Below are 22398 nucleotides of genomic sequence, written 5' to 3'. Positions count from 1 at the left end.
TAGGTACAGAACATCCCTCCCCAGGTCAATCGGTACAGAACATCCCTCCCCAGGTCAGTCGGTACAGAACATCCCTGCCCAGGTCAGTAGGTGGTACAGAACATCCCTCCCCAGGTCAGTCGGTACAGAACATCCCTCCCCAGGTCAGTCAGTATAGAACATCCCTCCCCAGGTCAGGTGGTACAGAACATCCCTCCCCAGGTCAGTAGGTGGTACAGGACATCCCTCCCCAGGTCAGGTTGTACAGAAAATCCCTCCCCAGGTCAGTAGGTGGTACAGAACATCCCTCCCCAGGTCAGTCATTACAGAACATCCCTCCCCAGGTCAGTCGGTACAGAACATCCCTCCCCAGGTCAGTAGGTGGTACAGAACATCCCTCCCCAGGTCAGTAGGTGGTACAGAACATCCCTCCCCAGGTCAGTCATTACAGAACATCCCTCCCCAGGTCAGCCGGCACAGAACATCCCTCCCCAGGTCAGTAGGTGGTACAGAACATCCCTCCCCAGGTCAGTAGGTGGTACAGAACATCCCTCCCCAGGTCAGTCATTACAGAACATCCCTCCCCAGGTCAGCCGGCACAGAACATCCCTCCCCAGGTCAGTAGGTGGTACAGAACATCCCTCCCCAGGTCAGTCAGTACAGATCATCCCTCCCCAGGTCAGTGGGTACAGAACATCCCTCCCCAGGTCAGGTGGTACAGAACATCCCTCCCCAGGTCAGTCGGTACAGAACATCCCTCCCCAGGTCAGTCAGTACAGAACATCCCTCCCCAGGTCAGTAGGTGGTACAGAACATCCCTCCCCAGGTTAGTAGGTGGTACAGAACATCCCTCCCCAGGTTAGTAGGTAGTACAGAACATCCCTCCCCAGGTTAGTAGGTGGTACAGAACATCCCTCCCCAGGTCAGTCAGTACAGAACATCCCTCCCCAGGTCAGTAGGTGGTACAGAACATCCCTCCCCAGGTTAGTAGGTGGTACAGAACATCCCTCCCCAGGTCAGTAGGTACAGAACATCCCTCCCCAGGTCAGTCGGTACAGAACATCCCTCCCCAGGTCAGTCGGTACAGAACATCCCTGCCCAGGTCAGTAGGTGGTACAGAACATCCCTCCCCAGGTCAGTCGGTACAGAACATCCCTCCCCAGGTCAGTCAGTACAGAACATCCCTCCCCAGGTCAGTAGGTGGTACAGAACATCCCTCCCCAGGTCAGTAGGTGGTACAGAACATCCCTCCCCAGGTCAGTAGGTGGTACAGAACATCCCTCCCCAGGTCAGTCGGTGGTACAGAACATCCCTCCCCAGGTCAGTCGGTGGTACAGAACATCCCTCCCCAGGTCAGTAGGTACAGAACATCCCTCCCCAGGTCAGTCGGTACAGAACATCCCTCCCCAGGTAAGTAGGTGGTACAGAACATCCCTCCCCAGGTCAGTAGGTACAGAACATCCCTCCCCAGGTCAGTAGGTGGTACAGAACATCCCTCCCCAGGTCAGTAGATGGTACAGAACATCCCTCCCCAGGTCAGTAGGTGGTACAGAACATCCCTCCCCAGGTCAGTCGGTACAGAACATCCCTCCCCAGGTCAGTTGGTACAGAACATCCCTCCCCAGGTCAGTAGGTGGTACAGAACATCCCTCCCCAGGTCAGTAGGTGGTACAGAACATCCCTCCCCAGGTCAGTAGGTGGTACAGAACATCCCTCCCCAGGTCAGTAGGTGGTACAGAACATCCCTCCCCAGGTCAGTAGGTGGTACAGAACATCCCTCCCCAGGTCAGTAGGTGGTACAGAACATCCCTCCCCAGGTCAGTAGGTGGTACAGAACATCCCTCTCCAGGTCAGGTGGTACAGAACATCCCTCCCCAGGTCAGGTGGTACAGAACATCCCTCCCCAGGTCAGTAGGTACAGAACATCCCTCCCCAGGTCAGTAGGTGGTACAGAACATCCCTCCCCAGGTCAGTAGGTGGTACAGAACATCCCTCCCCAGGTCAGTAGGTGGTACAGAACATCCCTCCCCAGGTCAGTAGGTGGTACAGAACATCCCTCCCCAGGTCAGTAGGTACAGAACATCCCTCCCCAGGTCAGTCGGTACAGAACATCCCTCCCCAGGTCAGTCGGTGGTACAGAACATCCCTCCCCAGGTCAGTCGGTACAGAACATCCCTCCCCAGGTCAGTAGGTACAGAACATCCCTCCCCAAGTCAGTCGGTACAGAACATCCCTCCCCAGGTCAGTCGGTACAGAACATCCCTCCCCAGGTCAGTCGGTACAGAACATCCCTCCCCAGGTCAGGCGGTGGTACAGAACATCCCTCCCCAGGTCAGTAGGTGGTACAGAACATCCCTACCCAGGTCAGTAGGTGGAACAGAACATCCCTCCCCAGGTCAGTAGGTGGTACAGAACATCCCTCCCCAGGTCAGTAGGTGGTACAGAACATCCCTCCCCAGGTCAGTAGGTGGTACAGAACATCCCTCCCCAGGTCAGTAGGTACAGAACATCCTTCCCCAGGTCAGTCGGTACAGAACATCCCTCCCCAGGTCAGTTGGTGGTACAGAACATCCCTCCCCAGGTCAGTCGGTACAGAACATCCCTCCCCAGGTCAGTCGGTACAGAACATCCCTCCCCAGGTCAGTCGGTACAGAACATCCCTCCCCAGGTCAGTCGGTACAGAACATCCCTCCCCAGGTCAGCCGGTACAGAACATCCCTCCCCAGGTCAGTAGGTGGTACAGAACATCCCTCCCCAGGTCAGTCGGCGGTACAGAACATCACTCCCCAGGTCAGTCGGTACAGAACATCCCTCCCCAGGTCAGTATGTACAAAACATCCCTCCCCAGTTCAGTAGGTACAGAACATCCCTCCCCAGGTCAGTCGGTGGTACAGAACATCCCTCCCCAGGTCAGTCGGCGGTACAGAACATCACTCCCCAGGTCAGTCGGTACAGAACATCCCTCCCCAGGTCAGTATGTACAAAACATCCCTCCCCAGTTCAGTAGGTACAGAACATCCCTCCCCAGGTCAGTCGGTGGTACAGAACATCCCTCCCCAGGTCAGTAGGTACAAAACATCCCTCCCCAGGTCAGTCGGTACAGAACATCCCTCCCCAGGTAAGTAGGTGGTACAGAACATCCCTCCCCAGGTCAGTAGGTACAGAACATCCCTCCCAAGGTCAGTAGGTGGTACAGAACATCCCTCCCCAGGTCAGGTGGTACAGAACGTCCCTCCCCAGGTCAGTAGGTGGTACAGAACATCCCTCCCCAGGTCAGTTGGTACAGAACATCCCTCCCCAGGTCAGTCGGTACAGAACATCCCTCCCCAGGTCAGTAGGTACAGAACATCCCTCCCCAGGTCAGTCGGTACAGAACATCCCTCCCCAGGTCAGTAGGTGGTACAGAACATCCCTCCCCAGGTCAGTAGGTGGTACAAAACATCCCTCCCCAGGTCAGTAGGTGGAACAGAACATCCCTCCCCAGGTCAGTAGGTGGTACAGAACATCCCTCCCCAGGTCAGTCGGTACAGAACATCCCTCCCCAGGTCAGTAGGTACAGAACATCCCTCCCCAGGTCAGTAGGTGGTACAGAACATCCCTCCCCAGGTCAGTAGGTACAGAACATCCCTCCCCAGGTCAGTAGGTGGTACAGAACATCCCTCCCCAGGTCAGTAGGTACAGAACATCCCTCCCCAGGTCAGTAGGTGGTACAGAACATCCCTCCCCAGGTCAGTAGGTACAGAACATCCCTCCCCAGGTCAGTAGTCGGTACAGAACATCCCTCCCCAGGTCAGTAGTCGGTACAGAACATCCCTCCCCAGGTCAGTAGGTGGTACAGAACATCCCTCCCCAGGTCAGTCAGTACAGATCATCCCTCCCAAGGTCAGTAGGTGGTACAGACATCCCTCCCCAGGTCAGTCGGTACAGAACATCCCTCCCCAGGTCAGTAGGTGGTACAGAACATCCCTCCCCAGGTCAGTAGGTGGTACAGAACATCCCTCCCCAGGTCAGGTGGTACAGAACATCCCTCCCCAGGTCAGTCGGTACAGAACATCCCTCCCCAGGTCAGTAGGTGGTACAGAACATCCCTCCCCAGGTCAGCCGGTACAGAACATCCCTCCCCAGGTCAGTAGGTGGTACAGAACATCCCTCCCCAGGTCAGTCGGTACAGAACATCCCTCCCCAGGTCAGCCGGCACAGAACATCCCTCCCCAGGTCAGTAGGTGGTACAGAACATCCCTCCCCAGGTCAGTCAGTACAGATCATCCCTCCCCAGGTCAGTAGGTGGTACAGAACATCCCTCCCCAGGTCAGTCAGTACAGATCATCCCTCCCCAGGTCAGTCGGTACAGAACATCCCTCCCCAGGTCAGGTGGTACAGAACATCCCTCCCCAGGTCAGTCGGTACAGAACATCCCTCCCCAGGTCAGTCAGTACAGAACATCCCTCCCCAGGTCAGTAGGTGGTACAGAACATCCCTCCCCAGGTTAGTAGGTGGTACAGAACATCCCTGCCCAGGTCAGTAGGTGGTACAGAACATCCCTCCCCAGGTCAGTAGGTGGTACAGAACATCCCTCCCCAGGTCAGTAGGTGGTACAGAACATCCCTCCCCAGGTCAGTCGGTGGTACAGAACATCCCTCCCCAGGTCAGTAGGTGGTACAGAACATCCCTCCCCAGGTCAGTCGGTACAGAACATCCCTCCCAAGGTCAGTAGGTGGTACAGAACATCCCTCCCCAGGTCAGTCGGTACAGAACATCCCTCCCCAGGTCAGTCGGTACAGAACATCCCTCCCCAGGTCAGTCGGTACAGAACATCCCTCCCAAGGTCAGTAGGTGGTACAGAACATCCCTCCCCAGGTCAGTAGGTGGTACAGAACATCCCTCCCCAGGTCAGTAGGTGGTACAGAACATCCCTCCCCAGGTCAGGTGGTACAGAACATCCCTCCCCAGGTCAGTCGGTACAGAACATCCCTCCCCAGGTCAGTAGGTGGTACAGAACATCCCTCCCCAGGTCAGTAGGTGGTACAGAACATCCCTCCCCAGGTCAGCCGGTACAGAACATCCCTCCCCAGGTCAGTAGGTGGTACAGAACATCCCTCCCCAGTTCAGTCGGTACAGAACATCCCTCCCCAGGTCAGCCGGCACAGAACATCCCTCCCCAGGTCAGTAGGTGGTACAGAACATCCCTCCCCAGGTCAGTCAGTACAGATCATCCCTCCCCAGGTCAGTAGGTAGTACAGAACATCCCTCCCCAGGTCAGTCAGTACAGATCATCCCTCCCCAGGTCAGTCGGTACAGAACATCCCTCCCCAGGTCAGTCGGTACAGAACATCCCTCCCCAGGTCAGTCGGTACAGAACATCCCTCCCCAGGTCAGCCGGCACAGAACATCCCTCCCCAGGTCAGTAGGTGGTACAGAACATCCCTCCCCAGGTCAGCCGGTACAGAACATCCCTCCCCAGGTCAGTAGGTGGTACAGAACATCCCTCCCCAGGTCAGTCGGTACAGAACATCCCTCCCCAGGTCAGTCAGTACAGATCATCCCTCCCAAGGTCAGTAGGTGGTACAGAACATCCCTCCCCAGGTCAGTCGGTACAGAACATCCCTCCCCAGGTCAGTAGGTGGTACAGAACATCCCTCCCCAGGTCAGTAGGTGGTACAGAACATCCCTCCCCAGGTCAGGTGGTACAGAACATCCCTCCCCAGGTCAGTCGGTACAGAACATCCCTCCCCAGGTCAGTAGGTGGTACAGAACATCCCTCCCCAGGTCAGTAGGTGGTACAGAACATCCCTCCCCAGGTCAGCCGGTACAGAACATCCCTCCCCAGGTCAGTAGGTGGTACAGAACATCCCTCCCCAGGTCAGTCGGTACAGAACATCCCTCCCCAGGTCAGCCGGCACAGAACATCCCTCCCCAGGTCAGTAGGTGGTACAGAACATCCCTCCCCAGGTCAGTCAGTACAGATCATCCCTCCCCAGGTCAGTAGGTGGTACAGAACATCCCTCCCCAGGTCAGTCAGTACAGATCATCCCTCCCCAGGTCAGTCGGTACAGAACATCCCTCCCCAGGTCAGGTGGTACAGAACATCCCTCCCCAGGTCAGTCAGTACAGAACATCCCTCCCCAGGTCAGTAGGTGGTACAGAACATCCCTCCCCAGGTTAGTAGGTGGTACAGAACATCCCTGCCCAGGTCAGTAGGTGGTACAGAACATCCCTCCCCAGGTCAGTAGGTGGTACAGAACATCCCTCCCCAGGTCAGTAGGTGGTACAGAACATCCCTCCCCAGGTCAGTAGGTGGTACAGAACATCCCTCCCCAGGTCAGTAGGTGGTACAGAACATCCCTCCCCAGGTCAGTCGGTGGTACAGAACATCCCTCCCCAGGTCAGTCGGTACAGAACATCCCTCCCCAGGTCAGTCGGTACAGAACATCCCTCCCCAGGTCAGTAGGTGGTACAGAACATCCCTCCCCAGGTCAGTAGGTGGTACAGAACATCCCTCCCCAGGTCAGTAGGTGGAACAGAACATCCCTCCCCAGGTCAGTAGGTGGTACAGAACATCCCTCCCCAGGTCAGTAGGTGGAACAGAACATCCCTCCCCAGGTCAGTCGGTGGTACAGAACATCCCTCCCCAGGTCAGTAGGTGGTACAGAACATCCCTCCCCAGGTCAGTAGGTGGTACAGAACATCCCTCCCCAGGTCAGTAGGTGGTACAGAACATCCCTCCCCAGGTCAGTAGGTGGTACAGAACATCCCTCCCCAGGTCAGTCGGTACAGAACATCCCTCCCCAGGTCAGTCGGTACAGAACATCCCTCCCCAGGTCAGTCGGTACAGAACATCCCTCCCCAGGTCAGTCGGTGGTACAGAACATCCCTCCCCAGGTCAGTAGGTGGTACAGAACATCCCTCCCCAGGTCAGTAGGTGGTACAGAACATCCCTCCCCAGGTCAGTAGGTATAGAACATCCCTCCCCAGGTCAGTAGGTGGTACAGAACATCCCTCCCCAGGTCAGTAGGTGGTACAGGACATCCCTCCCCAGGTCAGTAGGTACAGAACATCCCTCCCCAGGTCAGTCGGTACAGAACATCCCTCCCCAGGTCAGTAGGTGGTACAGAACATCCCTCCCCAGGTCAGGTGGTACAGAACATCCCTCCCCAGGTCAGTCGGTACAGAACATCCCTCCCCAGGTCAGTTGGTACAGAACATCCCTCCCCAGGTCAGTAGGTGGTACAGAACATCCCTCCCCAGGTCAGTAGGTGGTACAGAACATCCCTCCCCAGGTCAGTAGGTGATACAGAACATCCCTCCCCAGGTCAGTAGGTGGTACAGAACATCCCTCCCCAGGTCAGTAGGTACAGAACATCCCTCCCCAGGTCAGGTGGTACAGAACATCCCTCCCCAGGTCAGTGGGTGGTACAGAACATCCCTCCCCAGGTCAGTGGGTGGTACAGAACATCCCTCCCCAGGTCAGTAGGTGGTACAGAACATCCCTCCCCAGGTCAGTAGGTGGTACAGAACATCCCTCCCCAGGTCAGTAGGTGGAACAGAACATCCCTCCCCAGGTCAGTCGGTGGTACAGAACATCCCTCCCCAGGTCAGTAGGTGGTACAGAACATCCCTCCCCAGGTCAGTAGGTGGTACAGAACATCCCTCCCCAGGTCAGTAGGTGGTACAGAACATCCCTCCCCAGGTCAGTCGGTACAGAACATCCCTCCCCAGGTCAGTCGGTACAGAACATCCCTCCCCAGGTCAGTCGGTGGTACAGAACATCCCTCCCCAGGTCAGTAGGTGGTACAGAACATCCCTCCCCAGGTCAGTAGGTGGAACAGAACATCCCTCCCCAGGTCAGTAGGTGGTACAGAACATCCCTCCCCAGGTCAGTAGGTGGTACAGAACATCCCTCCCCAGGTCAGTAGGTGGTACAGAACATCCCTCCCCAGGTCAGTAGGTGGTACAGAACATCCCTCCCCAGGTCAGTAGGTGGTACAGAACATCCCTCCCCAGGTCAGTAGGTACAGAACATCCTTCCCCAGGTCAGTCGGTACAGAACATCCCTCCCCAGGTCAGTTGGTGGTACAGAACATCCCTCCCCAGGTCAGTCGGTACAGAACATCCCTCCCCAGGTCAGTCGGTACAGAACATCCCTCCCCAGGTCAGTCGGTACAGAACATCCCTCCCCAGGTCAGTCGGTACAGAACATCCCTCCCCAGGTCAGCCGGTACAGAACATCCCTCCCCAGGTCAGTCGGCGGTACAGAACATCACTCCCCAGGTCAGTCGGTACAGAACATCCCTCCCCAGGTCAGTAGGTGAAAAACATCCCTCCCCAGGTCAGTAGGTACAGAACATCCCTCCCCAGGTCAGTCGGTGGTACAGAACATCCCTCCCCAGGTCAGTAGGTACAAAACATCCCTCCCCAGGTCAGTCGGTACAGAACATCCCTCCCAAGGTAAGTAGGTGGTACAGAACATCCCTCCCCAGGTCAGTAGGTACAGAACATCCCTCCCCAGGTCAGTAGGTGGTACAGGACATCCCTCCCCAGGTCAGTAGGTGGTACAGAACATCCCTCCCCAGGTCAGTAGGTGGAACAGAACATCCCTCCCCAGGTCAGTCGGTGGTACAGAACATCCCTCCCCAGGTCAGTAGGTGGTACAGAACATCCCTCCCCAGGTCAGTAGGTGGTACAGAACATCCCTCCCCAGGTCAGTAGGTGGTACAGAACATCCCTCCCCAGGTCAGTCGGTACAGAACATCCCTCCCCAGGTCAGTCGGTGGTACAGAACATCCCTCCCCAGGTCAGTAGGTGGTACAGAACATCCCTCCCCAGGTCAGTAGGTGGTACAGAACATCCCTACCCAGGTCAGTAGGTGGAACAGAACATCCCTCCCCAGGTCAGTAGGTGGTACAGAACATCCCTCCCCAGGTCAGTAGGTGGTACAGAACATCCCTCCCCAGGTCAGTAGGTGGTACAGAACATCCCTCCCCAGGTCAGTAGGTGGTACAGAACATCCCTCCCCAGGTCAGTAGGTGGTACAGAACATCCCTCCCCAGGTCAGTAGGTACAGAACATCCCTCCCCAGGTCAGTCGGTGGTACAGAACATCCCTCCCCAGGTCAGTAGGTGGTACAGAACATCCCTCCCCAGGTCAGTAGGTGGTACAGAACATCCCTGCCCAGGTCAGTAGGTGGTACAGAACATCCCTCCCCAGGTCAGTAGGTGGTACAGAACATCCCTCCCCAGGTCAGTCGGTACAGAACATCCCTCCCCAGGTCAGTCGGTGGTACAGAACATCCCTCCCCAGGTCAGTAGGTGGTACAGAACATCCCTCCCCAGGTCAGTAGGTGGTACAGAACATCCCTCCCCAGGTCAGTCGGTGTTACAGAACATCCCTCCCCAGGTCAGTAGGTGGTACAGAACATCCCTCCCCAGGTCAGTAGGTGGTACAGAACATCCCTCCCCAGGTCAGTCGGTACAGAACATCCCTCCCCAGGTCAGTAGGTGGTACAGAACATCCCTCCCCAGGTCAGTAGGTACAGAACATCCCTCCCCAGGTCAGTAGGTGGTACAGGACATCCCTCCCCAGGTCAGTAGGTACAGAACATCCCTCCCCAGGTCAGTCGGTACAGAACATCCCTCCCCAGGTCAGGTGGTACAGAACATCCCTCCCCAGGTCAGTCGGTACAGAACATCCCTCCCCAGGTCAGTTGGTACAGAACATCCCTCCCCAGGTCAGTCGGTGGTACAGAACATCCCTCCCCAGGTCAGCCGGTACAGAACATCCCTCCCCAGGTCAGTCGGTGGTACAGAACATCCCTCCCCAGGTCAGTCGGTGGTACAGAACATCCCTCCCCAGGTCAGTAGGTACAGAACATCCCTCCCCAGGTCAGTAGGTGGTACAGAACATCCCTCCCCAGGTCAGTAGGTGGTACAGAACATCCCTCCCCAGGTCAGTCGGTACAGAACATCCCTCCCCAGGTCAGTAGGTGGTACAGAACATCCCTCCCCAGGTCAGTAGGTGGTACAGAACATCCCTCCCCAGGTCAGTAGGTGGTACAGAACATCCCTCCCCAGGTCAGTAGGTGGTACAGAACATCCCTCCCCAGGTCAGGTGGTACAGAACATCCCTCCCCAGGTCAGTAGGTGGTACAGAACATCCCTCCCCAGGTCAGTCGGTGGTACAGAACATCCCTCCCCAGGTCAGTAGGTGGTACAGAACATCCCTCCCCAGGTCAGTAGGTGGTACAGAACATCCCTCCCCAGGTCAGTCGGTGGTACAGAACATCCCTCCCCAGGTCAGTAGGTGGTACAGAACATCCCTCCCCAGGTCAGTAGGTACAAAACATCCCTCCCCAGGTCAGTAGGTACAGAACATCCCTCCCCAGGTCAGTAGGTGGTACAGAACATCCCTCCCCAGGTCAGTAGGTACAGAACATCCCTCCCCAGGTCAGTAGGTGGTACAGAACATCCCTCCCCAGGTCAGTAGGTACAGAACATCCCTCCCCAGGTCAGTAGGTGGTACAGAACATCCCTCCCCAGGTCAGTAGGTACAGAACATCCCTCCCCAGGTCAGTAGGTGGTACAGAACATCCCTCCCCAGGTCAGTAGGTACAGAACATCCCTCCCCAGGTCAGTAGGTGGTACAGAACATCCCTCCCCAGGTCAGTAGGTGGTACAGAACATCCCTCCCCAGGTCAGTCTGTACAGAACATCCCTCCCCAGGTCAGTAGGTGGTACAGAACATCCCTCCCCAGGTCAGTCGGTACAGAACATCCCTCCCCAGGTCAGTCTGTACAGAACATCCCTCCCCAGGTCAGTAGGTGGTACAGAACATCCCTCCCCAGGTCAGTCGGTGGTACAGAACATCCCTCCCCAGGTCAGTAGGTGGTACAGAACATCCCTCCCCAGGTCAGTCGGTACAGAACATCCCTCCCCAGGTCAGTCTGTACAGAACATCCCTCCCCAGGTCAGTAGGTGGTACAGAACATCCCTCCCCAGGTCAGTAGGTGGTACAGAACATCCCTCCCCAGGTCAGTAGGTGGTACAGAACATCCCTCCCCAGGTCAGTCTGTACAGAACATCCCTCCCCAGGTCAGTAGGTGGTACAGAACATCCCTCCCCAGGTCAGTAGGTGGTACAGAACATCCCTTCCCAGGTCAGTAGGTGGAACAGAACATCCCTCCCCAGGTCAGTAGGTGGTACAGAACATCCCTCCCCAGGTCAGTAGGTGGTACAGAACGTCCCTCCCCAGGTCAGTAGGTACAGAACGTCCCTCCCCAGGTCAGTAGGTACAGAACATCCCTCCCCAGGTCAGTCGGCACGGCGACTTGCAAGGCCAGGAACATGACTTCTATTACAGTGTGTGTGTGTGTGTCTCAGTGTGTGTGTGTGTGTGTGTGTGTGTGTGTCTCAGTGTGTGTGTGTGTCTCAGTATGTGTGTCTCAGTGTGTGTGTGTGTGTGTGTGTGTGTGTGTGTGTTACCCGTCTGGTCTTCTCTACTCCTCCACACGGCAGTCTCTTAACGAAGTCTATTCCAGTCAGCGGAGTTCCAGTAGGAGGAAGTAGAACGGAGGCGTCCATCATCAGATACTCCACGTTCAGGGGCTTACTCTGGGGAGACATTAAATACATTATCAGGTACTCACTCTGGAGAGACATTAAATACATTATCAGGTACTCACTCTGGAGAGACATTAAATACATTATCAGGTACTCCATGTTCAGGGGCTTACTCTGGGGAGACATTAAATACATTATCAGGTACTCACTCTGGGGAGACATTAAATACATTATCAGGTACTCACTCTGGGAAGACATTAAATACATTATCAGGTACTCCACGTTCAGGGGCTTACTCTGGAGAGACATTAAATACATTATCAGGTACTCCACATTCAGGGGCTTACTCTGGAGAGACATTAAATACATTATCAGGTACTCACTCTGGGGAGACATTAAATACATTATCAGGTACTCCACATTCAGGGGCTTACTCTGGAGAGACATTAAATACATTATCAGGTACTCACTCTGGAGAGACATTAAATACATTATCAGGGGGCTTACTCTGGAGACACATTAAATACATTATCAGGTACTCACTCTGGAGAGACATTAAATACATTATCAGGTACTCACTCTGGAGAGACATTAAATACATTATCAGGTACTCACTCTGGAGAGACACATTAAATACATTATCAGGTACTCACTCTGGAGAGACATTAAATACATTATCAGGTACTCCACATTCAGGGGCTTACTCTGGAGAGACATTAAATACATTATCAGGTCCTCACTCTGGAGAGACATTAAATACATTATCAGGTACTCCACATTCAGGGGCTTACTCTGGAGAGACACATTAAATACATTATCAGGTACTCACTCTGGAGAGACATTAAATACATTATCAGGTACTCACTCTGGAGAGACATTAAATACATTATCAGGTACTCACTCTGGAGAGACATTAAATACATTATCAGGTACTCCACGTTCAGGGGCTTACTCTGGGGAGACATTAAATACATTATCATGTACTCACTCTGGAGAGACACATTAAATACATTATCAGGTACTCACTCTGGAGAGACATTAAATACATTAGCAGGTACTCCACATTCAGGGGCTTACTCTGGGGAGACATTAAATACATTATCAGGTACTCACTCTGGAGAGACATTAAATACATTATCAGGTACTCCACGTTCAGGGGCTTACTCTGGAGAGACATTAAATACATTATCAGGTACTCACTCTGGGGAGACACATTAAATACATTATCAGGTACTCCACATTCAGGGGCTTACTCTGGAGAGACATTAAATACATTATCAGGTACTCACTCTGGAGAGAAATTAAATACATTATCAGGTACTCACTCTGGAGAGACACATTAAATACATTATCAGGTACTCACTCTGGGGAGACATTAAATATATTATCAGGTACTCACTCTGGAGAGACATTAAATACATTATCAGGTACTCCACGTTCAGGGGCTTACTCTGGAGAGACACATTAAATACATTATCAGGTACTCACTCTGGAGAGACATTAAATACATTATCAGGTACTCACTCTGGAGAGACATTAAATACATTATCAGGTACTCACTCTGGAGAGACACATTAAATACATTATCAGGTACTCACTCTGGGGAGACATTAAATATATTATCAGGTACTCACTCTGGAGAGACATTAAATACATTATCAGGTACTCACTCTGGAGAGACACAGTAAATACATTATCAGGTACTCCACGTTCAGGGGCTTACTCTGGCGAGACATTAAATACATTATCAGGTACTCACTCTGGAGAGACACATTAAATACATGATCAGGTACTCACTCTGGAGAGACACATTAAATACATTATCAGGAGCTCCACGTTCAGGAGGCTTACTCTGGAGAGACACATTAAATACATTATCAGGTACTCCACGTTCAGGGGGCTTACTCTGGAGAGACACATTAAATACATTATCAGGTACTCACTCTGGAGATACACATTAAATACATTATCAGGTACTCCACGTTCAGGGGCTTACTCTGGAGAGACATTAAATACATTATCAGGTACTCACTCTGGAGAGACATTAAATACATTATCAGGTACTCACTCTGGGGAGACATTAAATACATTATCAGGTACTAACTCTGGAGAGACACATTAAATACATTATCAGGTACTCACTCTGGAGAGACATTAAATACATTGTCAGGTACTCCACGTTCAGGGGCTTACTCTGGAGATAGACATTAAATACATTATCAGGTACTCACTCTGGGGAGACATTAAATACATTATCAGGTACTCACTCTGGAGAGACACATTAAATACATTATCAGGAGCTCCACGTTCAGGAGGCTTACTCTGGAGAGACACATTAAATACATTATCAGGGGGCTTACTCTGGAGAGAAAACTTAAATAGATACATCTAGACTGACCATAACAGCTGAAACAGAGCAGTACCTTCTCCATACAGCTAGACTGACCATAACAGCTGAAACAGAGCAGTACCTTCTCCATACAGCTAGACTGACCATACCAGCTGAAACAGAGCAGTACCTTCTCCTCCATACAGCTAGACTGACCATAACAGCTGAAACAGAGCAGTACCTTCTCCATACAGCTAGACTGACCAGACCAGCTGAAACAGAGCAGTACCTTCTCCATACAGCTAGACTGACCATTCCAGCTGAAACAGAGCAGTACCTTCTCCTCCATACAGCTAGACTGACCATACCAGCTGAAACAGAGCAGTACCTTCTCCTCCATACAGCTAGACTGACCATACCAGCTGAAACAGAGCAGTACCTTCTCCTCCATACAGCTAGACTGACCATACCAGCTGAAACAGAGCAGTACCTTCTCCTCCATACAGCTAGACTGACCATACCAGCTGAAACAGAGCAGTACCTTCTCCTCCATACAGCTAGACTGACCATACCAGCTGAACCAGAGCAGTACCTTCTCCATACAGCTAGACTGACCATACCAGCTGAAACAGAGCAGTACCTTCTCCTCCATACAGCTAGACTGACCATACCAGCTGAAACAGAGCAGTACCTTCTCTTCCATACAGCTAGACTGACCATACCAGCTGAAACAGAGCAGTACCTTCTCTTCCATACAGCTAGACTGACCATACCAGCTGAAACAGAGCAGTACCTTCTCCTCCATACAGCTAGACTGACCATACCAGCTGAAACAGAGCAGTACCTTCTCCTCCATACAGCTAGACTGACCATACCAGCTGAAACAGAGCAGTACCTTCTCCATACAGCTAGACTGACCATACCAGCTGAAACAGAGCAGTACCTTCTCCTCCATACAGCTAGACTGACCATACCAGCTGAAACAGAGCAGTACCTTCTTCTCCATACAGCTAGACTGACCATACCAGCTGAAACAGAGCAGTACCTTCTCCTCCATACAGCTAGACTGACCATACCAGCTGAAACAGACCAGTACCTTCTCCATACAGCTAGACTGACCATACCAGCTGAAACAGAGCAGTACCTTCTCCTCCATACAGCTAGACTGACCATACCAGCTGAAACAGAGCAGTACCTTCTCCTCCATACAGCTAGACTGACCATACCAGCTGAAACAGAGCAGTACCTTCTCCTCCATACAGCTAGACTGACCATACCAGCTGAAACAGCAGTACCTTCTCCTCCATACAGCTAGACTGACCATACCAGCTGAAACAGAGCAGTACCTTCTTCTCCATACAGCTAGACTAACCATACCAGCTGAAACAGAGCAGTACCTTCTCCTCCATACAGCTAGACTGACCATACCAGCTGAAACAGAGCAGTACCTTCTCCATACAGCTAGACTAACCATACCAGCTGAAACAGAGCAGTACCTTCTCCTCCATACAGCTAGACTGACCATACCAGCTGAAACAGAGCAGTACCTTCTCCTCCATACAGCTAGACTGACCATACCAGCTGAAACAGAGCAGTACCTTCTCCTCCATACAGCTAGACTGACCATACCAGCTGAAACAGAGCAGTACCTTCTCCTCCATACAGCTAGACTGACCATACCAGCTGAAACAGAGCAGTACCTTCTCCTCCATACAGCTAGACTGACCATACCAGCTGAAACAGAGCAGTACCTTCTACTCCATACAGCTAGACTGACCATACCAGCTGAAACAGAGCAGTACCTTCTCCATACAGCTAGACTGACCATACCAGCTGAAACAGAGCAGTACCTTCTCCTCCATACAGCTAGACTGACCATACCAGCTGAAACAGAGCAGTACATTCTCCTCCATACAGCTAGACTGACCATACCAGCTGAAACAGAGCAGTACCTTCTCCTCCATACAGCTAGACTGACCATACCAGCTGAAACAGAGCAGTACCTTCTCCATACAGCTAGACTGACCATACCAGCTGAAACAGAGCAGTACCTTCTCCTCCATACAGCTAGACTGACCATACCAGCTGAAACAGAGCAGTACCTTCTCCTCCATACAGCTAGACTGACCATACCAGCTGAAACAGAGCAGTACCTTCTCCTCCATACAGCTAGACTGACCATACCAGCTGAAACAGAGCAGTACCTTCTCCTCCATACAGCTAGACTGACCATACCAGCTGAAACAGAGCAGTACCTCCTCCATACAGCTAGACTGACCATACCAGCTGAAACAGAGCAGTACCTTCTCCTCCATACAGCTAGACTGACCATACCAGCTGAAACAGAGCAGTACCTTCTCCTCCATACAGCTAGACTGACCATACCAGCTGAAACAGAGCAGTACCTTCTCCATACAGCTAGACTGACCATACCAGCTGAAACAGAGCAGTACCTTCTCCTCCATACAGCTAGACTGACCATACCAGCTGAAACAGAGCAGTACCTTCTTCTCCATACAGCTAGACTGACCATACCAGCTGAAACAGAGCAGAACCTTCTCCTCCATACAGCTAGACTGACCATACCAGCTGAAACAGAGCAGAACCTTCTCCTCCATACAGCTAGACTGACCATACCAGCTGAAACAGAGCAGTACCTTCTCCTCCATACAGCTAGACTGACCATACCAGCTGAAACAGAGCAGTACCTTCTCCTCCATACAGCAAGACTGACCATACCAGCTGAAACAGAGCAGTACCTCCTCCTCCATACAGCTAGACTGACCATACCAGCTGAAACAGACCAGTACCTTCTCCTCCATACAGCTAGACTGACCATACCAGCTGAAACAGAGCAGTACCTTCTCCTCCATACAGCTAGACTGACCATACCAGCTGAAACAGAGCAGTACCTCCTCCTCCATACAGCTAGACTGACCATACCAGCTGAAACAGAGCAGTACCTTCTCCTCCATACAGCTAGACTGACCATACCAGCTGAAACAGAGCAGTACCTTCTCCTCCATACAGCTAGACTGACCATACCAGCTGAAACAGAGCAGTACCTCCTCCTCCATACAGCTAGACTGACCATACCAGCTGAAACAGACCAGTACCTTCTCCTCCATAGAGCTAGACTGACCATACCAGCTGAAACAGAGCAGTACCTTCTCCTCCATACAGCTAGACTGACCATACCAGCTGAAACAGAGCAGTACCTCCTCCTCCATACAGCTAGACTGACCATACCAGCTGAAACAGAGCAGTACCTTCTCCTCCATACAACTAGACTGACCATACCAGCTGAAACAGAGCAGTACCTTCTCCATACAGCTAGACTGACCATACCAGCTGAAACAGAGCAGTACCTTCTTCTCCATACAGCTAGACTGACCATACCAGCTGAAACAGAGCAGTACCTTCTTCTCCATACAGCTAGACTGACCATACCAGCTGAAACAGAGCAGTACCTTCTCCTCCATACAGCTAGACTGACCATACCAGCTGAAACAGAGCAGTACCTTCTCCTCCATACAGCTAGACTGACCATACCAGCTGAAACAGAGCAGTACCTTCTCCTCCATACAGCTAGACTGACCATACCAGCTGAAACAGAGCAGTACCTTCTCCTCCATACAGCTAGACTGACCATAACAGCTGAAACAGAGCAGTACCTTCTCCTCCATACAGCTAGACTGACCATACCAGCTGAAACAGAGCAGTACCTTCTTCTCCATACAGCTAGACTACCATACCAGCTGAAACAGAGCAGTACCTTCTCCATACAGCTAGACTGACCATACCAGCTGAAACAGAGCAGTACCTTCTCCTCCATACAGCTAGACTGACCATACCAGCTGAAACAGAGCAGTACCTTCTCCTCCATACAGCTAGACTGACCATAACCAGCTGAAACAGAGCAGTACCTTCTCCTCCATACAGCTAGACTGACCATACCAGCTGAAACAGAGCAGTACCTTCTCCTCCATACAGCTAGACTGACCATACCAGCTGAAACAGAGCAGTACCTTCTCCTCCATACAGCTAGACTGACCATACCAGCTGAAACAGAGCAGTACCTTCTCCTCCATACAGCTAGACTGACCATACCAGCTGAAACAGAGCAGTACCTTCTCCATACAGCTAGACTGACCATACCAGCTGAAACAGAGCAGTACCTTCTCCTCCATACAGCTAGACTGACCATACCAGCTGAAACAGAGCAGTACCTTCTCCTCCATACAGCTAGACTGACCATACCAGCTGAAACAGAGCAGTACCTTCTTCTCCATACAGCTAGACTGACCATACCAGCTGAAACAGAGCAGTACCTTCTCCTCCATACAGCTAGACTGACCATACCAGCTGAAACAGAGCAGTACCTTCTCCTCCATACAGCTAGACTGACCATACCAGCTGAAACAGAGCAGTACCTTCTTCTCCATACAGCTAGACTGACCATAACAGCTGAAACAGAGCAGTACCTTCTCCTCCATACAGCTAGACTGACCATACCAGCTGAAACAGAGCAGTACCTTCTCCTCCATACAGCTAGACTGACCATACCAGCTGAAACAGCAGTACCTTCTCCTCCATACAGCTAGACTGACCATACCAGCTGAAACAGAGCAGTACCTTCTCCATACAGCTAGACTGACCATACCAGCTGAAACAGAGCAGTACCTTCTCCTCCATACAGCTAGACTGACCATACCAGCTGAAACAGAGCAGTACCTTCTTCTCCATACAGCTAGACTAACCATACCAGCTGAAACAGAGCAGTACCTTCTCCTCCATACAGCTAGACTGACCATACCAGCTGAAACAGAGCAGTACCTTCTCCTCCATACAGCTAGACTGACCATACCAGCTGAAACAGAGCAGTACCTTCTTCTCCATACAGCTAGACTGACCGTACCAGCTGAAACAGAGCAGTACCTTCTCCTCCATACAGCTAGACTGACCATACCAGCTGAAACAGAGCAGTACCTTCTCCTCCATACAGCTAGACTGACCATACCAGCTGAAACAGAGCAGTACCTTCTCCATACAGCTAGACTGACCATACCAGCTGAAACAGAGCAGTACCTTCTCCTCCATACAGCTAGACTGACCATACCAGCTGAAACAGAGCAGTACCTTCTCCTCCATACAGCTAGACTGACCATACCAGCTGAAACAGAGCAGTACCTTCTTCTCCATACAGCTAGACTGACCATACCAGCTGAAACAGAGCAGTACCTTCTTCTCCATACAGCTAGACTGACCATACCAGCTGAAACAGAGCAGTACCTTCTTCTCCATACAGCTAGACTGACCATACCAGCTGAAACAGAGCAGTACCTTCTCCTCCATACAGCTAGACTGACCATACCAGCTGAAACAGAGCAGTACCTTCTTCTCCATACAGCTAGACTGACCATACCAGCTGAAACAGAGCAGTACCTTCTTCTCCATACAGCTAGACTGACCATACCAGCTGAAACAGAGCAGTACCTTCTTCTCCATACAGCTAGACTGACCATACCAGCTGAAACAGAGCAGTACCTTCTCCTCCATACAGCTAGACTGACCATACCAGCTGAAACAGAGCAGTACCTTCTCCTCCATACAACTAGACTGACCATACCAGCTGAAACAGAGCAGTACCTTCTCCGTACAGCTAGACTGACCATACCAGCTGAAACAGAGCAGTACCTTCTCCTCCATACAGCTAGACTGACCATACCAGCTGAAACAGAGCAGTACCTTCTCCTCCATACAGCTAGACTGACCATACCAGCTGAAACAGAGCAGTACCTTCTCCATACAGCTAGACTGACCATACCAGCTGAAACAGAGCAGTACCTTCTCCATACAGCTAGACTGACCATACCAGCTGAAACAGAGCAGTACCTTCTCCATACAGCTAGACTGACCATACCAGCTGAAACAGAGCAGTACCTTCTCCTCCATACAGCTAGACTGACCATAACAGCTGAAACAGAGCAGTACCTTCTCCTCCATACAGCTAGACTGACCATACCAGCTGAAACAGAGCAGTACCTTCTCCTCCATACAGCTAGACTGACCATACCAGCTGAAACAGAGCAGTACCTTCTCCTCCATACAGCTAGACTGACCATACCAGCTGAAACAGAGCAGTACCTTCTCCTCCATACAGCTAGACTGACCATACCAGCTGAAACAGAGCAGTACCTTCTACTCCATACAGCTAGACTGACCATACCAGCTGAAACAGAGCAGTACCTTCTCCATACAGCTAGACTGACCATACCAGCTGAAACAGAGCAGTACCTTCTCCTCCATACAGCTAGACTGACCATACCAGCTGAAACAGAGCAGTACATTCTCCTCCATACAGCTAGACTGACCATACCAGCTGAAACAGAGCAGTACCTTCTCCTCCATACAGCTAGACTGACCATACCAGCTGAAACAGAGCAGTACCTTCTCCATACAGCTAGACTGACCATACCAGCTGAAACAGAGCAGTACCTTCTCCTCCATACAGCTAGACTGACCATACCAGCTGAAACAGAGCAGTACCTTCTCCTCCATACAGCTAGACTGACCATACCAGCTGAAACAGAGCAGTACCTTCTCCTCCATACAGCTAGACTGACCATACCAGCTGAAACAGAGCAGTACCTTCTCCTCCATACAGCTAGACTGACCATACCAGCTGAAACAGAGCAGTACCTCCTCCATACAGCTAGACTGACCATACCAGCTGAAACAGAGCAGTACCTTCTCCTCCATACAGCTAGACTGACCATACCAGCTGAAACAGAGCAGTACCTTCTCCTCCATACAGCTAGACTGACCATACCAGCTGAAACAGAGCAGTACCTTCTCCATACAGCTAGACTGACCATACCAGCTGAAACAGAGCAGTACCTTCTCCTCCATACAGCTAGACTGACCATACCAGCTGAAACAGAGCAGTACCTTCTTCTCCATACAGCTAGACTGACCATACCAGCTGAAACAGAGCAGAACCTTCTCCTCCATACAGCTAGACTGACCATACCAGCTGAAACAGAGCAGAACCTTCTCCTCCATACAGCTAGACTGACCATACCAGCTGAAACAGAGCAGTACCTTCTCCTCCATACAGCTAGACTGACCATACCAGCTGAAACAGAGCAGTACCTTCTCCTCCATACAGCTAGACTGACCATACCAGCTGAAACAGAGCAGTACCTCCTCCTCCATACAGCTAGACTGACCATACCAGCTGAAACAGACCAGTACCTTCTCCTCCATACAGCTAGACTGACCATACCAGCTGAAACAGAGCAGTACCTTCTCCTCCATACAGCTAGACTGACCATACCAGCTGAAACAGAGCAGTACCTCCTCCTCCATACAGCTAGACTGACCATACCAGCTGAAACAGAGCAGTACCTTCTCCTCCATACAGCTAGACTGACCATACCAGCTGAAACAGAGCAGTACCTTCTCCTCCATACAGCTAGACTGACCATACCAGCTGAAACAGAGCAGTACCTCCTCCTCCATACAGCTAGACTGACCATACCAGCTGAAACAGACCAGTACCTTCTCCTCCATAGAGCTAGACTGACCATACCAGCTGAAACAGAGCAGTACCTCCTCCTCCATACAGCTAGACTGACCATACCAGCTGAAACAGAGCAGTACCTTCTCCTCCATACAACTAGACTGACCATACCAGCTGAAACAGAGCAGTACCTTCTCCATACAGCTAGACTGACCATACCAGCTGAAACAGAGCAGTACCTTCTCCTCCATACATCTAGACTGACCATACCAGCTGAAACAGAGCAGTACCTTCTTCTCCATACAGCTAGACTGACCATACCAGCTGAAACAGAGCAGTACCTTCTCCATACAGCTAGACTGACCATACCAGCTGAAACAGAGCAGTACCTTCTTCTCCATACAGCTAGACTGACCATACCAGCTGAAACAGAGCAGTACCTTCTCCATACAGCTAGACTGACCATACCAGCTGAAACAGAGCAGTACCTTCTCCTCCATACAGCTAGACTGACCATACCAGCTGAAACAGAGCAGTACCTTCTCCATACAGCTAGACTGACCATACCAGCTGAAACAGAGCAGTACCTTCCCCTCCATACAGCTAGACTGACCATACCAGCTGAAACAGAGCAGTACCTTCTCCTCCATACAGCTAGACTGACCATACCAGCTGAAACAGAGCAGTACCTTCTCCTCCATACAGCTAGACTGACCATACCAGCTGAAACAGAACAGTACCTTCTCCTCCATACAGCTAGACTGACCATACCAGCTGAAACAGAGCAGAACCTTCTCCCTACAGCTAGACTGACCATACCAGCTGAAACAGAGCAGTACCTTCTCCTCCATACAGCTAGACTGACCATACCAGCTGAAACAGAGCAGTACCTTCTCCTCCATACAGCTAGACTGACCATACCAGCTGAAACAGAGCAGTACCTTCTCCTCCATACAGCTAGACTGACCATACCAGCTGAAACAGAGCAGTACCTTCTCCTCCATACAGCTAGA

General features: G+C 51.7%; 1 protein-coding gene across 1 annotated transcript in view; it reads right to left on the bottom strand.

Annotated features, from left to right (window-relative positions):
• LOC129843516 (protein CLEC16A-like) overlaps positions 1-22398 on the bottom strand; it is a 90638-nt gene that overhangs the window by 2985 nt on the left and 65255 nt on the right. The window contains exon 17 of the mRNA XM_055912275.1: positions 11454-11582. Coding sequence (XP_055768250.1) covers positions 11454-11582 — 129 coding nt within the window. The remainder of the gene's footprint in view (positions 1-11453; positions 11583-22398) is intronic.

This window comes from Salvelinus fontinalis, unplaced genomic scaffold (assembly GCF_029448725.1).
Source record: "Salvelinus fontinalis isolate EN_2023a unplaced genomic scaffold, ASM2944872v1 scaffold_0152, whole genome shotgun sequence".
Lineage (NCBI taxonomy): Eukaryota > Metazoa > Chordata > Actinopteri > Salmoniformes > Salmonidae > Salvelinus > Salvelinus fontinalis.
This window is presented reverse-complemented; position numbering and strand designations above follow the sequence as displayed.